Source organism: Hyaena hyaena, unplaced genomic scaffold (genome assembly GCF_003009895.1).
Source record: "Hyaena hyaena isolate Hyena2069 unplaced genomic scaffold, ASM300989v1 scaffold_277, whole genome shotgun sequence".
NCBI classification, from domain to species: domain Eukaryota; kingdom Metazoa; phylum Chordata; class Mammalia; order Carnivora; family Hyaenidae; genus Hyaena; species Hyaena hyaena.
The window spans coordinates 1897563-1917883 of record NW_024080905.1 but is presented as its reverse complement, the minus strand read 5'-3'; the positions used below and the strand labels follow the sequence as shown (position 1 = coordinate 1917883).

The following is a 20321-nucleotide window of genomic DNA, read 5'->3' as shown; positions in this document are numbered from 1 at the left end:
TATATCATGTTCACAGAATGAGGAAAAAAATATCTAATCATCTCAAAAGACATAGAAATAGCTTTTGACAAGCTTTAACATCCATTCATGATTAAAAAAAAAAACTCTAAACAAATTAGGTATAGAAAGAACATACTCAATAAGTAAAGGGCATATCTTCATGAAAGCCTACAGGAAGTCCTAGCTAGGGCAATCAGGCAAAAGAAATCGAAGGCATCAATACTGAAAAGAAGTAAAACTGGCTTTCTTTGTAGATGACATGATTTGATATATAAAAACTCCTGAAGACTCAACCAAACTACTGTTACACCTAATCAATGAATTTAGCAAGCGTGTAGTATACAAAATTAACACACAAAATCAGTAGTATTTCTATATACTGACAACAAACATTCTGAAAAAAAATAAATTGATCCCATTTACAACAGCATCAAAAACAATAAAATACTTAGGAATAAATCTAACTAAGGAGATGAAAAATATCTGCTCTAAAACCTGCAAAACAATGTAGAAAGAAATAAAAGAAGGCACAAATAAATGTAAAGGTATCCCATGTTCATGGACTGAAAGAATTTTTATTAAAATGTCCATACCACCTAGAGCTATCTATAGATTCAGTGTAATCCCTATCAGGATTCCAATGATATTTTTTTTTTTACAGAAGTAAAAAATACCATAAAATATATATGGAACCAGAAAAGACCCCAGAGCCAAATGATCCTGAAAAAGAACAAAGTGGGAGGTATCAAACACCCTGATTTCAAGCTGTATTATAAATCTATAGTAATTGTATAAAGCTATAATAATCAAAACAGTATGGTACTGACATAAAAACAGATACATAGATCATGGAAAAGAATCAAAGGCCTAGAAATAAATGATGCATATACAGTTAACTGATATTTGAGAAGGGAGCCAAGATCACCTAGTAGAGATGTTCTTTTCAGTCAATGGTGCTGAGAAAACTGGATATTCACATGTTAAAGAATAAAACTAGACCCCTATCTGACATTACTCAAAAAGGATTAAAGACTTAAATGTAAGACAAGAAGCTCCTAGAAGGAAACATAGGGAAAAGGTTTCTTGACATGGGCCTTGGCAATGATTTTTTAGGCAGGACACGTACACACAAGAGACAAAATTAAGAGTACATGAGTGTAACTACACCAAACTAAAACACTTTTTTTAAAAATTTTACTTAGTGTTTTATTTATTTATGAGAAAGAGAGAGACAGCATGAGCAGGGGAAGGTAGAAGAGAGAGGGAGACACAGAATCTGAAACAGGCTCCAGGCTCTGAGCTGTCAGCACAGAGCCCAACATGGGGCTTGAACACATGAACCGTGAGATCATGACCTGAGCTGAAGTTGGATGTTTAACCGACTGAGCCACCCAGGCGTCCCTAAACTAAAACACTTCTTTGCAGCATAGAAAACAATCAACAGAATGAAAAGACAACATACAGAAGGGGAAAAAATACTGGCAAACTATATATCTGCTAAGAGGTTAATCCCCAAAACATATAAAGCATTTATACAACTCAGAAGCAAAAAAAATCAAATAATCCAATTAAAATATGGGCAAAGAACTTGAACAGACATTTTTCCAAAGAAGATAAACAAATTGCCAGCAGATAAAAAGGTGCTCAATGTCACTAACCAGTGGAGAAATACAAATCAAAGTCGCAGTAGATGACATCTTACACCTTTTAGGAATGGTTATCACTGAAAAAGGTAAGAGATAACAAAGACTAATTCATGTGTAGAAAGCGGGAATGTAAATTGGTGCAGCTACTATGGAAAACACTATGGAGGTCCCTGAAAAAAATTAAAAATAGAACTGCCATATATTAATCAATTCTGCTTCTGTGTATATATCCAAAGAAAATGCAAACACTATGTTGAAGAGATATCTACATCCCTTTGTTCATAGCAGCAATTATTTAGAGTCAGCAAGACAGGGAAGCAACCTAAGTGTCCACTGGTAGATAAATGGACAGAGAAGATGTGGTATATATACACAATGGACTATTACTCAGCCATAAAAAAGAAAATCCTGCCATTTGTGACAACATGGATGGATCTTGAGGACATGAGGCTTGGTTAAATTAGAGAAACACTGTGTGATCTCATTTATTTGTGAAATCTAAAAAAACAAAAACAAATCAAACTCACAGAAAGAGAAGTCAGATTTGAGGTTGCCAAGGGAGGGGGAATTGGATGAAGATGCTCAAAAGGTAGAAACTTCCAGCTATAAGATCACTGAAGTCCTGGGGATGTAATGTACAACAGGTGGACTTCAACTAACACTGCTGCATGGTCTATTTGAAAGTTAAGAGAGTAAGTACTGAGCTCTCACCACAAGGAGGAAACTTTTTTTTAACTGATATGAAATGACAGATGTTAAATTATGGTGGTAATCATTTCACAATATATGTAAGTCAAACCATGACGCTGCACACTTTAAACTTACACAGTGCTGCATATCAATTATATGTAAATAAAACTGGCAATAAAAAGTACCTTTTGAGCTGTGGAGAAAATGTTAATTAGGGTACCAAGTAACCAAAAAGAGTATATGGAAAAACATGTGAAAAATTCACTTTAGTGACAAAGAAAATAAAACCTACCCTGAGATTTTATACTACGCTTGAATTTAAATATATGTTACTTTCTGGATGGTGTAAGATATGCATTTCATTTTGAAAACAATGTTTTCTGATTACAAAAGTATACATGATCACTATAGAAAATTAAAGTACAGAGTATTTAAAATTAAAAAAAATAATAGGTGATGGGGACTAAAGAGTCCAGTTACCATGATGAGCACTGAGTAATACACAGAACTGCTGAATCACCTCCCTGAAACTAATATAACACTGTATGTTAATTGTACTGAATTAAAATTTAAAAAGCTCAATAAAAATAAAAAACAACAACAACCCTTATTTTGAGAGTGCATTTGAGAGAGAGTAGGGGGGAGGTGGAGAGAGAGAAGGAGAGGGAGACTCCCGAGCAGATCTTGCAGCTTCAGCACAGAGCCCAACATGGGGCTCAATCCCACGAACAAAGAGATCATGACCCGAGCTGAAATCAAGAGTTGGATGTTTCACCGACGGAGCCACCCAGGTGCCCCAAAATACAAACATTTTTAAAAAATAAAATTAAAGAAATAATCTTAACCTGCCACAGAGAGATAATTTATCAGCCATAAAATTTTGTTCCATTTCCATTTTTCTGCACAAACCTACTATAAACACAGTTTCCTTTTTATACAACTAGGACCGTATAGGGTTTAAATTTTACTTTTTTACTGAACTGGATATGGTACCACCCTCTGCCCTTAGATACTGTTCCATATGTTTTAATGTCTTCAGAAAAGTCTGTCATGGGGATGCATGGGGTGGAGGGCGGGGGTATTTGCATTACCCCCCGTTTCCACTCTAAAGAGTTGTAAGGGCAATTATCAAACATAGCTCTTGTGAGCATCTCTGATAGTGTTCTCAGGATAAATTGCTGGAAATAAAAATTCTGGGTCTGAGTACACAATTTTGCAGTTTTACTATACATGCTGTCAAACTGCTACCACCTCTCTGGAGAGAAATTTATACTCCCAATAGCAGTGTCTAAGAGCGTTTGGCCCACTTTACTCCCCACCACTAACTACTGCCTTAAAAAAATATTTGCACATTTCTCATTGTTACACATTTTTATTTTTGGTTTGATTTGTATTTTTTTGATTACTAGTGAGTTAGGACATTTTTTCATGTTCCTCAGAGAGTTCTTCTCTCTGTGAATTTATGTGTATTGCCCACATTTCTATTGAGAGTGTTCATCTTTTAAAGAAATCTTAAGGGCATACTGTGGTATTTTTTACTAATGCTCTGTTGCCAGTTCACCTTTAGACAGAAGTCTTTCTAATCAACAACGGCACAGGCATGGTTTTTCCTTCTGCAATAGGAACTAAGACATCAATTTAAGAAATTCAGGCCACGGCAAAGATTGCACGTGGAAAACTTAAGTCAGCCTTAACCCCCAAACAAGTGAGGAGACCTGGGGATTCCTCGGCCCACGGGAATGTTCTATTGGGACCTTTTCCAGAAACAGTACCTGTGATCAGTGGTCTTGCTGATTTAAATGCAAAGCCCATCTCCCAAGTAACTCAGGATTTGTTGTTGTTGTTGTGTTTTGATTCTGGCCTTTCCCACCTTCTGGTGGCCCTGGTCTCGGGGGCTCCCGCTGTGAAACTGAGGACACAGAGGTAGAGACGATGCAATCTCCGTGAGACTGTTTAGCCTTCACGCTCTTTTTGTTCAAAGGCACTGGTTGTTGGCAGACCTTTCAGCACAGGATCCTGCGCCTGGGTTTATTTTCACTTGCATCCACATGACTGCTGGTGGGAACGAAGCTGCCTATCACAGATGCTAAACAATCAGTTGTTGAATGATTTTGCTGCTGCGGTTTCGGGGGAGGGGGCCATTTACACAACTTCAGTGACACCATGGAAGCGACGCGGAAGAATGCTCTGATTGAGCAGATTTTTTGCAGCGACGAGAAACATCCTGGAGTTTTTCTCTCCCTGTTTCACAACGTTTGTCTACCAGCCACTGGCAGAAGTCGCCGTTTCTTCAGCTAAGAAGTGCAGCTTTCCAAAATCCTTTGGCAGAGTCTCCCCGAGACTTTTCTGCTCCATCCTGATTTAGAGACAGTCTTCAAAGGAAACACACACACACACACACACACACACACACACTCCCCAACCAACCAACCTGACAAATCGATGTGAGAAGACACCAACTCTGATGTAATTTTGATATTTCTTTCCCACAAAGTTTCAGAGTTTATCATCTACAACCGATTCAATCTGACGGCATCGTTTGAGGGGAGAAGGTAAACAAAAACGTGTGTACCCCCAGATCGGACCATTCTTTATTCAAGAGGCACCATGTGATACAAATTCGAGACTTTATTAAAAATTACTTGTAAGTTAACATAATACCTCGATGGGTAAGGAAAGCTTTTCACAAAGCGAAATAATGAGTTCTGTGAATAAACAGAGGAGCGAGCCGTGTTAGCGGTGACATTTAAGTGATCGCATGATTTTTTAATTATTCTTTTGAGAACACACACCTTAGTGAACCTCTATTCAAGGAGCTGCGGTCTGTGCCTCCTATGGAATTTGCAGTTGAATTAGAGCTTTGTTTCCTGCCTTTGGCAGTTTTTAGGGAACAAATGGAAATGATTTTAAGAACCCATAAAAACCTACCACCTACCTAAAGCATTTAAAAGGTGAAGTGATAAGTGTTAGAAATGGGGAGTGGAAAGGCTACACACTCACTGTATTTATTGGTGGGAAACAGTAACGCGAAACAGAAGTAATAATAAGGAAGAGGAGTAATGAGAAGTCCAGCCCATGCCAACCCTTTATTTGTTCTTGGCTGTCTGAGGTTTCCGGCTGATCTTTTTCGATTTGTCATTATTTTTCTTCGGCGGTTCTGGGTTCGCCTGCATGTGCCTGCCGTAGAGGCTGAAAAGAGAGAGGAAGACACGTGAGATCCACCTTGCTAACACAGGAGAAGCTTTTCCTGTTAGGGCTTTGAAGAACAGAGTAATCTCAAGGAATATTCAGGAAGCCAAAGAAAACTAAAATGTCCCTTCTGCTGTCTCCGGGTCATACCTTTTGTTTAGGGACTTGAAATTCGCTTCCACACGTGCGCATGCATGCGCAGTGCACGGTGAGGGCAGCTCTGGACAAGTGTCCTGGAATTTCACGTTCGCTGGATCGTGTGACAACAGCAAAGGCAGAAGGGTCTGGGGCTGTGAGAACGGGGAACACTCAACCCAGCTGCTCCAGAATGAAGCTCTAACGGCTGTGAGCATTTAAGTCGACAATGACAAAAACTGGGTCGAACTGAAGAGACAGAGTGTCCATTTAGTGAAAAGTGAGCATCACGCCAGCTGGAAAGCCCAGGGGCCGGATAATGTGACAGAGAGCAATGGTGTCCGAGCGCGCTCAGGCTGCTCACACATGATTGATGGTGCTGGGACGACGACCACACATCAATGCCGCGTTAATAAGTACCGTTGATTAAATGTTGACAAAGTACCCTACAATTACAGCGGATGGCATTCATCCCAGAGCAAAGCTAGCTTGTGGCGGAGAGGATGGAACCAAACGGCAGATAATAATTAATCGATAATTTATGGGTAATTCTGATTAAACAAAATTAAAAGCCACCCTAAAATAAATACAGCTCAACCTTAACTCCCCTTATTCATATAACCGTGTCCCGGGGAGAACCTGGTACATGGCTCAGTTCTTCCGGGGAAAGGCAATGCCTGATCTGCTTGTTGTGATGGTCTTGTGCCAGCTGAATGGGGCAGGGACGGCGCAAGGAGTGACCGCTCTGTACAGGGCGTCCCTCGTTCTAAAGTCCACTCACGGCTGCGACACCTCTCTTGAAGCTCACATCTTGCCAGGCGAACTGGTAGCAAGTACCAGAGCTGGCCAAGTGACGGAGTAGTTACAGTTGACAGGTGATAGTGTGGTCTATCTTCTCCAGAAGCTTCCAAATGTCTCCCTAGAAGTGCTACAAGCAGGTCCCACCAGCAGTGGCCGTGATGACAGGTCTCTGCTCCCAAGGAGTTCAGAGCGCGGGGTCTGGAGCTGGGAGCACGGATCTATGGGCAGAGGATGTATGTCCTGCCAGGTCCTGGAATGTTCTCCAGGTAAAGTGGGGAGCAGGGAGGGGGGGGGCATTAACCACATGCCTCTCAGCCAGGTAACATTACAACCTGCAAGCTCGCTTTCATCTTGTGTAGAAACGAGCTCAAGAGACTTTCTGCTCCTCTCACGGAGAGGCCCAGTCCTGCCCAGACTGAGAGCGGGCCGCCCTGTGTCCCTACAGGAGAAAGCTCTTCTTCCCCAGGACAGCCTGTCCTCTGGGAAAGTGGATCTTTTTAAAATCCATGTAAGTCCCTCCCCCCGCTGATGTTCCTCACTTTAAAAAGGGCCACTGATGCCCCTGAAGCTTATGTCACGACATCCAGCCGTCCTGGAGCCCAGGGAAGGAACCGCTGGTTTCAGGAGACAGGAAGCTTCCGCTCAGGTGTCCTGGTGTCACCTGTCCCAATCCCTGGGACTTGCGGCTACCACCGTACACAGACACAGGGGCTCTGCGGAGGCGAGTAAGGATCTCGGAGATGGCAGGACTGTCCTCTGCTGTCTGCGGACCCCCTTCCATCAGCCCTGCAGCAACTCTCCCACGACACGCCCCAAACAGGTTAAATAAGTAGCCATGGAAGCCTCATCCACGACAGCCCTCAGCTTTGGCGACACGCACCCTGAAACATACTGTTTCCTCTAACTGCCCCACCTAACCCCTCGTCCCACGACGCAGCTCTCTTCGCGATAACACAGCAGTAGGCTGTGTGGTGTGCCCGGGGGCACCTCTGCTGTCCAAGCTCCTCTCACCACGCATACGGCAAAGGTCTGACTCTGGTCTGTGCATTGGGAGCTTCCCTCCAGGAAGCTCCAGGCTCTCTCCTCGGGTTTGCAAACCCTTATCCCCATAAGGCACACGGGATGCATGTGCTTACTCACAGACGGCATTACACTTTAAGGCTTACAAAAATCTGCAGAGACACAGTTCAGGAACTGGGAGATCCGGCAACAGCGACACAAATAAGAGGTCAGAGGATGGAAAAGAGAAGGTCTGATAAGGGGCTACGTGTCACAGCCTGAAGAAGAGCCCAGGTGGGCACGGAAGGGCTCCTGGCAGAGGGGGCAGGGGTTTCGCTGGGCCTGATGGTGGTAATCCAGCAAAGTCATTTCAGAAGGGGGTGCAAAAGCTGTTTGGAACTCAGCAAGGCTCCTCTTGTTAGGAAGGAACTAGAACGTTCCAATGTTTCAATGTCTGCCTTTTTATATTCAGACCCCACTGTGCCTGGACCTCCTGGGGCGACACGGCAAGTCTCTACATAGGGCCAGATCAGAGAGAGCATTCCTGAACTTGATGTTTAAATCTTTCTTTTGCAACTTACTAGCTGTAGACTCTGGGCAAATGATTAGCATCCCCCTCTCCCCTACATCCCTTCCTGTGCCTCAGTTTCTGCATCTGTAAAAAACCCATGCCGTTTTCTTGGCAAGGAGGCTGCACTGGTTAAATAAGCCCAGTGGCTGGTGTCTACTGGAAGGGGTCAGTGGATGCTTCTGATGTGGGGTTATAGTGGGAGGGATTAAATAATTATACGATTACTTCTTTAGGACTCTGTGCTCTGAAAAAAATAACATGGTGTCTTCTATCATTGCCAAAACCTAGCATCTCTGGGAGAGAGGTTTTATTCTTCTTTGAAGAAAATAACTAAGGCAGAGTTAAATGCACCTCCCCCCTACTTCCTCGGTGAGTCACTGGCAGAGCCGGGATGACGCTGTGTCATTCCTCCAGCTGTGTGGGCAGATGAGAGAGGTGATTTACTAAGTGGCCATTCCCACGTGGATACCTCCCTGGGGCGGGGTGGTAATGACAAGCATTTTTGGGTCCTAAGCCTGGGGGTCCATTCCTGGCTCTACAAGTGTGGGTTAGCCATGGGGCTTCCGTTTAGTAAGCAAGTGTGCGAGGCAGAACAATGGTCCCCACAACAGTGACATTATGATCCCTGACACCTATATCATAAAGGGACTCTGTAGAAGTGGTTAATTAAGGCTCTGGAGCTGGGAAGCCTACCCTGAATTTTCTAGGTGGGCTTGGTGTAATCACAAGGGTCTTTAGAAGAGGGAGGCCGGGAGGTCAGAGTCAGGGAGATCTGAACGTGGTGCATTGATGGCTTTAAAGATGGAGGAAAGGTGCTACCAGCAAGAAATGCAGGCAGTTTCTAGAGACTAGAAAGGTGAGGAAATGCATTCTCCCCCGGATCCTCCAAAAGGAAGCTACCCTGTGGACACCGTGATTTCAGACTTCTGACCTTCAGAACCATAGTATGATATATTTGTTTTGTTTTCAGCCACCAAATTCATGGTGCTTTGTTACAACAACAGTGAAGCAACACAGTAAATGAACCTCTCAGAGCATGATGGGACAGCCTGGAAGTGAGGAGTCAGCTTACCTTCAGCAGAGGAATAATGGGAGACTTTCTGGGATAGCAGGTCATTGGAAAGAAGGAAAAGTTACAAAGCTGTTTCAAAAAGGACAAAGGGTGCCCCCAAACAAAAATGGGTGCTGTTTCTACCAGAAAAAAAAGGGAGGAGGCAGGAAAAGTGCTCTCTCTCTACTGCAGAAGGACTGGATGGTCCCGGGCCCTTCTGTTCTCTGAAGCTATTGCTCTGGCCCATGTTTTGAATGTGCCCGGGATTTAACATCTACAGGTGACTGAGTGAGGCATGGAGAGGCCGGTGCCTGTGAAGCAAGTTTCCCAAGAGGAGGGTGCATGCCACACCACACGAGGCCACGAGAGGAAGAACCAGATTGGTTAGGAGGGAGAAGGAACAAAGCAGGGAGCGGGACCCAAGTACTTCACGGTGGTCTCATGGGAAGGAATGGGTGGGCATGAGTGGATTTAGGATTGGACAGCTTGAACAGTTTCCAGGGGCTCAAGGCTACCAGGGTGGCTTCCAGTTACATGGGAGCCGGCTCTGGGGTGATTCAGGGCAGGGCAAATATGGGCTTGGGGTGTCAGTAGGATACAGGAGGTAGTTAGGTGTTGGCTTTGGATTGGTGGGCTAGCACACCAAAGGCAAACTAGCGGATCAAGTGGTTGCTATCTCTAGGAATTAAGCTAGCCCTGGAAAGGGCAATCTCTCTCCAGCCAGCAAGACCTCCAAGATGTCAAAACATCATAAAAGACAGAAAACAAACAACATGACTAATGCAGTTACAGCCTTCAGGATGGCTTCTGTCTTCCTGACCCTGTAGCTTCCTCTCCTGACACACTCACTCAGTTTCTGTGAAGACGGCTTCTCTTGTCCCCCTCCCCCCTGGTAAGTTCCACGGCCTCCACCTGGGAAATTCCCAACCACCCCTCAGACCGAGGTGCAAGGCACCTCCCAAGCCGGCATGTCTCCCTCGGGCTCGGGTCAGGTGGTGCCTGTCCTGCCCCATGGTACCCTGCCCTGGGGACCCGCAGGAAACAGTCCAGGGGGTTCACTCGCCTGTGCATTCTGGCACCCTGCTCGCCTTCAAGGACGTGTGACCTTGGCAAAGTGTCTAACTTGACACAGTCGAAGTCCTCATCTGCAAAATGAGGATGAAAAGGTGCAGCTACCCTGGAGGGCTTGGGGGATGATTAAATCAGACACAAAGCAGGTCTGGTCTGTGCAGCTGCTTAGCAGATGGTCCAGAAAGGCAGCTGCCACCTTTCACCTCTCATGAGAGGCCCAAGACTCAGGCGAAGCTAGCCAGCCCCTTCCACTTGAGATGCTGCTTCAGGGCACAAAGCAGAGCCAGGAATGGGGCCCTGCCAATTTGATCGTGGTGACCAAAGGAGCCTGGCTCAAGGTCACCAACAGGGCAGCAGCCACAGGTGGATGAAATGTTCAACCCGCAAAGTCAGGGGACTCTATGTCATAGCGTCTGAGAAACCCTTTTCTCTCCTGCCATCTGAGGTTTATGGAGAATAATTGGCAGATGATAAAGGAGTGGGAAAAAACAAGAAAGAACAATCCAAAGTGACAGGAGAGGTTCCATCATACACAGGAGTCTGATAAGCATGCTTCTGTCACCAAAGACGAGCGCCAAGGAAGGGCGCCCGTGGATGCTCTCCTCCCTGGGAGCCCAGCAAGCCGGTACCACTCGGGCCCCGGGACTCTGTGTCCTCCTCTGAGTGGGAGCCCTGAGCAGCCACCCGCTGAATTCCCGCCAAAGACCACCTCTGGAGGAGTCCTTGTGAAATGGATCCAGGGACAGCTGGGGTCATTTGACCTCTCACTTCAGACACATCTTTTTAAAAGCAGTCTGCACACTGGCCGCTTGAAGCAACTGAACACTCCTGCCCGTTGACATCTGGGACTGCAGCAAAAACTCCCAGCTCGCCAGAATCAGAATAAAGTCTGCAACTAATATTAGGGCATGTGACATGCATGCTTTTCCTTTACTGCTATGTCAATTTTACCGAACATGGGCATTTTCACTGTGGGCAAAGATCCATTCGAGTCTTATCCTTTCTTGTGGATCCAAGGCTCTTTCATAGTCCATCAAACCCTCCAGGGCTGCGGCAGAAGACCACTGGGCTCCCCCCGCCCCCCTATTCCTTCTTGAAAATTTCCTACCTTGGCTGCAATACACTATCTTGGTTCTTAGTCTCTCCTTTGATACTTCTTCAGTCCTTACGTTTCTGTGATCTGTGTTTTCTCTTCCCTTCCCTTCCCTAGAAAAATGTCCTTTCTAGGACATCTAATTTTCTAGCTTCTATGATTACTTCTTAGAAGCACCTCCATGTCCCCACCTCCTATGGAGCCAATCACCATCTTCAACCCCTGCTGTGTCTTATTCCCACCTGGACCCTGAACTGTTAAATCCAACCAGGGCCTGGGACAGTTCCCTACTCCGACTTCCACAGGTCTGTCCCTCTACGCATCTCTAGACCTTCAGGATCAAATTATGTTAGTCGTTTTGACACCTGCCTCTTTTTTTTTGGTTATCTCACAAATGAGGTTTGAGTGAGGCTTCTCCTGCAACAGGAATTCTAAGCCTGAGCTCAGGGAAGTATCCAAAACTCCAAGCAAAGCTCTGTGTGTTTTTTTTTTTAGCAGAAGGAGAACGTAGCTTTCAACAGCTTCTTGAAATGCTCAATTATGTAACTCAATGGATTAATTAGTCACTTTATGGTGCTTATTCTTATTTGCACAAACCTATGATTTTATCTATTCTCTTTTTCTCCTACCCTAATAGAGGCCCCTATCAGATGGTCGTTAGATTATTATAATGGGTCCCCTCGATCCTCCAAAGTGTCCTACAACTGGCAGAATGATCTCTCCTTGGTTTACGCATGGAAAACAGCATCCACGGTCCACCAGGTCACACCCCCAGCCAAGTACATGTTATAAAGCAGCCACAAAATATGTCATGTGATGCTTCACTCTGCCAGCCTCATCTCCCTGTCCACCAGCAGACTGGAGCACAGTAAGGCTGGTCTGGAGGAAGGCAGAGGGGAGCATAGCAAAGGGGAAGTGAGGGTGAGCTCTGCCACCTATTAGCCAAGTAACCCCAGTCCTTCCTCTTTCCAGAATGTGTTACCTTAACCAGGAAACGGGAATACGCGCACACTGACTACCTCGCGAGCGCTTTGGCAGTCAGACTGGCTTCAGCTCATTCATGTGTTTGAAAAATAAAATGGTGTTAAATCGATCCGAGCCCTGGAATGTGCCCATCCTCCCGGGCAGCATTCTTCGGGTCTGTTTGTTGCTGAACTGGGTTAGGATCATCAGGAATGTCTGCCTGGGTCCTTTCCTGCAATTTAGATCCCATCCGCATTTTTAGGCTTTTTAGAGTGTTCGCCCCTTGCCCCAATTCCTGCCTTCACAAAACGCTATGAGATTTATTGCACATCCCACTATGGGGATCGCACGCACATCTCTGATGATACACGGGTTCCTGCTCTTGGGTTGCTGTTCTGAACCAGCTGTGGGAATGACACGTTACAGGTATGGCTACCACTCATGGAGCATTCACTGCCGTAACAATCCAGGGAGGAAGGGGCGTTTCTTATCTCTGTTTTTCAAAGGAGGAAACTGGGGTTCGGCAAGTTTAGGCCCAGATCAAACCCAGGCAACTACTCCAAAGTTCGAATTCTTAACACATGAAATTATCCTGTCTTCCATCTTTTTTTTTGGATTTCCTCTATTTGCCTTCTTAATAAGCCTGCCATTTTCCTGAGGGTGGGGACTGCAGAGGTCACTTCTATGGTATTCTGTGTACTCAAGGCACTGGTAGAAGCATGCTGGGTGCTATGTAAATATTGTGTTTCCGAATGCCAGGTAGATGAGAGGTACAATATGCTGTTCTTAAGTCATTTGCTCGTGTCATATGCCTCCCTCCTGTTGTTTTGGGTGTTTCCATGGAAAGTCCTTGTACAGACCAAGAAAAGAATCCATCTGAAAATCCAAGTTATAAGGCCAGTGACAATAATGGAGAGAAATAATTCTGTTTATAATCTGTAATCTTATGGTAGGGTGCCAAATTTAACATCTCTACAAATAAATCTGTGGACAAAGTGTGAAGCCTAGATTATTAACAAGCATTTGCAGTATCTTTATTTATCCTATTTAGCAGCTATGAGGGGCTGGTGACAGTACTTAGCACAGAAATTGCTGAGTCTTAAGGAAGAAGAAAAAATTAATAGTTACCATATTCCCGGGAGAAATCTCATTAATTCAAAAGGCAATGATTTTTTGAGATAGAGACTCCAAGAGACGTTTCCGCGCAGTTCGCTAACGGCAATACGTGTCTTTCACGTTTTTCTCCATTACAACCCTCACTGCTCTCCTTCCCCAACACACAGTGTAAAGTATAAACATGCATTTGAAATCCATGGAAATAGCCAAAATGAATTTGCAGATGGCCTAAGATACATATTAAGCTACACGACAATATAAAATATGAACTGGGTTTTGAAATACCCCACACATTCTAGACTTACTCTCTGCCCCACTGGAGGGGAGAAATGAGGATTCTGGCAGAGCAGAGCTAACAATCTCATGCACAAAAGATGCTCATTAAACTTCATCATCCTGTCTACTCTAATGACGCTTTTACTTAATAAAAATTCCCCGAGCAGTTGCAGGGATATTAGGCAAGGTCTTTGGTTATGTATCAGAGGTCCAAGCTGTCACCAGCAAGCATGCAGTTCAGGGGGTATGTTCCCTGGGGAAGGAGCAAATCCAGCTTTCACGGAATACATGCAGAGAAAAGTCAATAATTCCAACTTGCTTCCCTGCTTAAGCATTTAAGAAAATAGGTAATCCTTTTAAATTAAACTGTGTAGTGCTAAATGTAGCAGTTTCCAGAGTAAACTAAAAAGCAAGAGGAAACAAGTCTAAGGACATTTGTAAGTTACCCAAACAAGCTTCCTTAATCGACTTCATACCCAGACTGAGTATTTTTTATGAAAAGAATTATTTTTTGACCTCATACTTAACATCTGTAGAGATTAAAAAAGAGACATCCAACCATATATGTGTGTGCCTGTAACACACACAGAGATGTACAGACTTAACCATAAACACAAAGGAGAAATTAATTTTATATGTGCAATTCACCCTCTTCAAAAACTGTACTTAAAAACACTACTATTAAAATTCACTAAACGGAATATGACTCTCAAAAGCTAAATAATAAAGTAATTATATAATGGATCCCTTAATGCAGACAACTGGATATTAATACTTCATAACCTTAAATTATGTGTTGAGATTATATAACCTATTTTATCTTTTTAATTTTTATTTATTTATTTATTTACTTATTTATTTTTGAGAGAGAGAGGGAGAGAGGAGCAGAGAGAGAGAATCTCACGAGGTGCAGAGGAAGGAGGGAGGGAGAGAGGGTGAGAGTCTGTGAAGCCTGGGGTGAGGCTTGAGTTCACCCAGAGTGGGGACTGAACTCCTGAACTGGGAGATCATGACCTGAACTGAAGTTGGGTATTTAACCGACTGAGCCACCATAGAGCCCCTATATAACCTCCTTTAAAGTTCATGTCCTGCCGAACATACATAACTGGAGAGATTCCATCAGTTAGGGCAAGAGTGAGGCACCAATCAAAATCTTGAATTAAAAGGTACTGAATACTGTCTAGTTCGGTGTTCAGTGATAACATGGACGCAAAATGAATCAAAGCATAAATGTGAGAAGTCACTCTGAATAACACCAGCTCAACTCCTAGGCCAATGAGTGTTGACGGGAAACTGACCGATATGTATTAACAAAGCTGCAGAGAGAATCTGTCCCTCAGAAGTGTCGGTCTTGGTCAGCGACACAAACAACGGGATAAATACTGGCAGTGGGCATCTCAAGCGCCTTCTGGAGGAAGGGTTGTTCTGCGCATGCCCTGCCAGGGCTGTCTCTAAGAGGAAGCAGCAAACACAAACATGGAGCTGCCCCAGCCCTTCGCACTCTGAGCTGCACCTGCCAGCTCTCTCCCCTCTTCCATTTCTACCCTCCACATTCCCAACCCCCAGCATGTGGGCAAACGCCTAAGGGCACTGCCCACTTCTGTGGCTTGTACTTGCTATTTACCTGGAATGTTCTCCTGGCATCCCTGAGATAGACACTGCCACCATCCCCATTTTACAGGTGAGGGTACGGATGCCCAGAGAGATTAAATGCCTCTGAGGTGAATGGCTGCCTCAGTTTTAGTGTCAAAACATGACTCAGTCACAGGGTGCCCAGATGGCTCAGCTGGTTAAGCGTATGACTTCAGCTTAGGTCATGATCTCACAGTTTGTGGGTTCAAGCCCCACACTGGGCTCCACAGTGGTGTGAACACTGCTTGGGATTCTTGTTCTCTCCTCTCTCTCTGCCCCTCTCCTACTCATGCTTTCTCTCTCTCGAGACACACCTGACTCAGTCTGAAACCTTTCTCTTTTTCCTGGGGCACAATGATGACTAGAGTTCATACATGCACTTGTGGCCAATGTGAGCCAACTGGAGAAAGACTTAAGATTTTCCCTCAAACTGTTGCGGAGAAAAGGCCTTTGTTTCCTCTTTATTTCAGAGGTGCCCGGATCCACGGTCAGCCATGTGGACATCTTGTGAAGAGAGCCTGCCTGGGACAAAAAACAGCCCAGACAAGGCAGAACTGGATGGTGAAGAAGATGGGGTCTGATAACATCGAGTCCCTGCATCACGCCATGCCTGAAGCCTACTGTATCACTGACTAGTTTTATTAGAAAATAACCAAATAATCCCCATTCCTCTTAGTTTTGTGTTTCTTGCAGTCAAAGTGATACTGAATCCTGAATCTACATCAGTCTCCTCGACTTCAAAAGCGAAATCCTCAGGGAGGTCCTTTTTGCCCACAATATCCATCACATTCACTTCCTTCCTATCAGTAAGTCACGATACAATTATTTTATTCATCTGACTGCTTGCTCTTTCCAGTCTCCCTTAATAGAAGGTTCCCTGTGATAGAGCAGGGACCCTGTCTGCCTTGTTTAGTATCCTGTGTGACTGGAACACCATGGGTATGAAATGGACATTTGTTGACGGACCGAATAAAAGCATACATCACTGCACTTACTAGTGTATACTCAAGGTATCTAAGTGGATTTCTTCCCAAGTGGATTATCAGTGCCTCTGAAACAGGGACTGTCTTCATCATTTGGTTTCTCTAGGGCCCACCACCCACCAGTCACCTAATACATATTTAATGGCAGACGGTAAGAGGATCTTGGCCAATGTCCTCAGTTCCACACTCCTCAAGCTGATTATACATAAGCTTCCCACTGAGAGCTGACTGCTGAAAGAGTGTGTGCTTTGCAGGCCGAGGCAAGTGTTCTAGTCTTTGGAAGGAGCTACCCTCTTATGGAATCTTGGTTTGTACATCAGTTTCCTATGTGTTTTCTTCTGTGTTTGCAGCATTTCTGAGGCTGGAAGGTTGACAGTGCAGCTGGAAGTTCAGTAAGTGCTTCACTGCGCTATTTTGTGAGGCCTCCCGGGAGCCCAGTCTGTCATCCTCTTCGGGACACTCTCTTTCACAGCACTGTGGCCAGGGTTTCCCGTAAACTCCTTTAAAGCATGGGGGGGGGGGGGCTTTTATTGAATACTCATCCTACCTAGTATTAGTAAGAACTCATCGAAGATAGTAACTATTTATAAAAAAATAGTTAAGTTGAAATGAAAATGATAAAACCAGTGATTTTCTTTCCCCCTTTTCCACTGGACAAATTAAAAATCAGAATACATTTCTATGATCATGGAAAGATAAGAGCCTTTGTGGCCACATGTAGTTCCTTCAGGAATGGCTCAAGGTTGTTCATACCTCTCACGTGATTAAGCTATTGAGTGGCCACAATAGCAAAAACTCTTCTAGCACTTACTATACACTGGCATTTCCTCAACAGGCTTCTGTGGCATTTTCCATATATCAACGCACATAAACTTTAGGCAAGGTCACATGAATGGAAGAAGCCAGTTGACTCCAGAGAGAAATGATACTACAAATGAAGAGCTAATGTCACAGGACTAAGATTGCTAGTGTCCAAACAGAAGCTTTGCTTTTTCTTTTTTCCATTCTTCAGATAAGAGCAAATGGTAAAAGCATATTTAGAGGTTATCATTCACCTTTGTAGCTAACAATATGCACTCTCTGTTTCTGAGACTGTTCCTTCCTCAGTTTCTTTCTGCCCAACTGGCTTGGTGATTTGACCACAGCAGGGGACTCAACAGCCAAGTCCACGGAAAGCTGGCCACCTCTTTAAATTTAAGTGCAAGCCTACAGGCTCCAGATGCAGGACAAGGAACACTGACCTAGATTCAGAAGTCTCTGGAATTAATCTGGTATCTGGGCAATGTTTCCCTGCATAGAAGATGGGGTGTTAGGACCTAGATAAGGGCAGTACCCGTCCAGCCTGCACGCTCCCACACCCTTCACCCAGTGACTGAGTGCAGCGCCAGACGGTACCCCAACCCCCATCCAGCTTGAACTGTCCAGGCCACGGCTTCCACCCCATCAGTGTTGGGCGTCTGAATGGAACTTGCTGACTTTACACATGAAGCTTCCATAAGCACTTTGCTTTTATTAACTTGTCTGACCCTTAAGCAAAATCACGTTAAATGAAACCTTACAGGGCTCACGTCTCTGAGGTTCCTTTTATGTTCCGCTCAGATCAAGGCACGATACTTGAGATCTTAGACAGCACCGTATTACTTGCCCCTCTTTTCTGTGCACGGATTTTGCGTGAGGCAAGTCATGTTCTGCTCCCAGACAGAATCAAGACATTAAAATATTAAAAAATAAAAAACATAAAAATAAAAAGCAGAAAGCTTCCATCTACATACAGGTGGACTTATGCACACAGTGTTTCATCCACGAGCTCTCACCAGGAGGCTTTTAGGAAGCAGCAGCTACAGACCAGTGAAGTCTGTCCACCGCCCCAGGTTATTTCCCTGGCAAAGGAGAAACCCTCATATAAACTGAGCTCTCTCTAAAGTGGCAAACCCCAACCCTGGAACATGGCCTAGCAATTTGGACTGTGCTTTTCATCCCTTTCTGATCTCAGTGTTTGAATACTGGCCACGCGTAAGGAGAGTCTAGCAGGAGGGAGGAGACCAGCTTCTGGTGGCTGAGAGACAAAGCGGTATTGGGAACAAGCCAACAACTGCCAGAAGAACAACGAGGAAGACACGTATGGGAGCAGGACAGGGGACAAGCCTGTAGGCCCCCGCCCTTTGCTGGTTACACTTTCATTTTTCTGAGTTTTCTGGAGAAAACATACTCTGAAAAGGAATGGAGCATTTAAAAAAATAGTTTTAGCCCTGATATATTCATCAGATTTAGTATATGTCATCCATTTCCTCCTAGATTTTGTAAATCATGTTTTTAAGAGTTTCAGAGAAATTTACGGTTGTCAAGTGCAAAAAGGTTAAAAACTAAGATGTTTGTGGTTTATGCTTGATGTTAAAAATGACATCAAGGCTCCATCCGTACACTAGCAATAAATCTGAGTAGGGACCCCAGGCACCTACCACGGGGAGGAGAGGACTCTTCTCTCGGGGCTCTAGCTTTAGTTGTTTGATGCCCCCGACAGGCCTTGTAGGACTCACAGAAAAACTGTGGCCGTGGGTGGGGAGGGAAGAGCTCACGCTTGTCACAACAGACCTCATCCAGGAACCTCTAGTGTTTCATCTAGGAATCTCACCCACAAAACACTCCTGTAAGGTGTGAGAGCATTCTAAATGCAGACGGGGAAAGTCAAAGCAGGAGGTGGGGGTGCCAGAGGACCAGGGTATCTGTGGAATACCACCGGGGCTGCTCTTTCTTATGGTTTCCAGTATATCCAGTGGTTGTGGTCATGATGTGGCCAGCAGGATGACACTTGGACAAAAAATGACAAAGGAATGCATGCACAAGAGTTATTTCAAATACTAACAAACTGTTCTGCGACAATGGACTCAAACCAACCTATATTCTCAGGGAAAAATAGTCATCTCTGAATACTGGATATTCAAGATTTCTGCTCAGGACACCTGGGTGGCTCAGTCAGTTAAACGTCTGACTCTTGAATTAGGCTCAGGTCATGATCTCATGGTCTGTAAGATCGAGCCCTGCATGGGGCTCTGTGCTAATGGTGCAGAGCCTGCTTGGGATTCTCTCTCTCTGTCCGTCCCCACTTGTGCTTGCTCTCTACCTCTTTCAAAAAAAAAAAAAAAAAAAAAAGATTTCTGCCCAATAGATTTCCTCTGGAATGGCAAAAAGCCCTTTTAGTCACTTGTACTTGCTATACTGAGTACCTACAGTGATACCTCTCATCAATATTTCAGAAAGCAATTTTTTAAATATTATTTTTAAACACGTATTAGTACTTCTAGTTTGTAGATACATGCTCCATACTTTCGTATATCCATAGACTAGCTCTATCCAAAATATAAAATACTCAAATCTAACTTTCAATTTTCAAGTAGCCACATTAAAAAAGTAAACAACTGAGGTCAACTTTAATGTTTTTTAACCCGATATATCTAAAATATAATCATTTCAACATGTAATCAATATAAATGTGATTAATGACCTATTTTATCCTTAATTTATAGACAAAAGACTTAGTAAATCTATCATACAAGTTTAACGATTTTATTTTTCTTTGCACTAAGTGTCTTTGAAATCTGGTGAGTATTTCACAGTGCATCCCAATCAGACAGGTTACAATTCAAGAGCTCAGGAGCTACATGGTGTTTGTGGTCACATGATGCCCAACAGAGACAGACCATGTGAATACAGTGGGGTCATGCCTCTCTGGTACTTGATGCAAGGCATTCTGAAAGCTGGTGGACTCTTTCTTGGTGCTTGGCTGGTTTCTGCACTTCAGCAAAAGGAAGGATGGACACACACACAGTACTTCTTAAAAAAGTAATCCCACTTAGCTAGTAGGTTCTTCCCTACATTTAATAGTTTACAACAGTTCCGAGTATGAGCCTGGAAAAGTCTTCAGGCCAACAGATAAATCCTAAAACCCATGAACACTACTTGGTTGGAGAAGAGTGAAGTAGGGGTTTCTCTTTCCCAAAAGCAGCACAACATAAAAACAGCTCTGGGAGCCGAAGGTCCTCAGCTCCCAGCTGACCAGGCTGCCCTATCCACAAGGCCCTGCCTAGCAGGGGCTCAAGAAGCAGCT

The 20321-nt window shown here is 44.3% G+C and overlaps 1 protein-coding gene across 2 annotated transcripts in view; it reads right to left on the bottom strand.

Annotated features, from left to right (window-relative positions):
• Positions 1-4946: 4946 nt before the first annotated feature.
• Positions 4947-20321, bottom strand: part of RSU1 (Ras suppressor protein 1) — a 198640-nt gene continuing 183265 nt past the window's right edge. The window contains exon 9 of one of the 2 annotated variants that reach the window (XM_039245861.1): positions 4947-5525. In XM_039245861.1, the coding sequence (XP_039101792.1) occupies positions 5423-5525 (103 nt within the window). In that variant the 3' untranslated portion in view covers positions 4947-5422. The remainder of the gene's footprint in view (positions 5526-20321) is intronic. The other variant, XR_005530794.1, reaches the window with a different exon arrangement.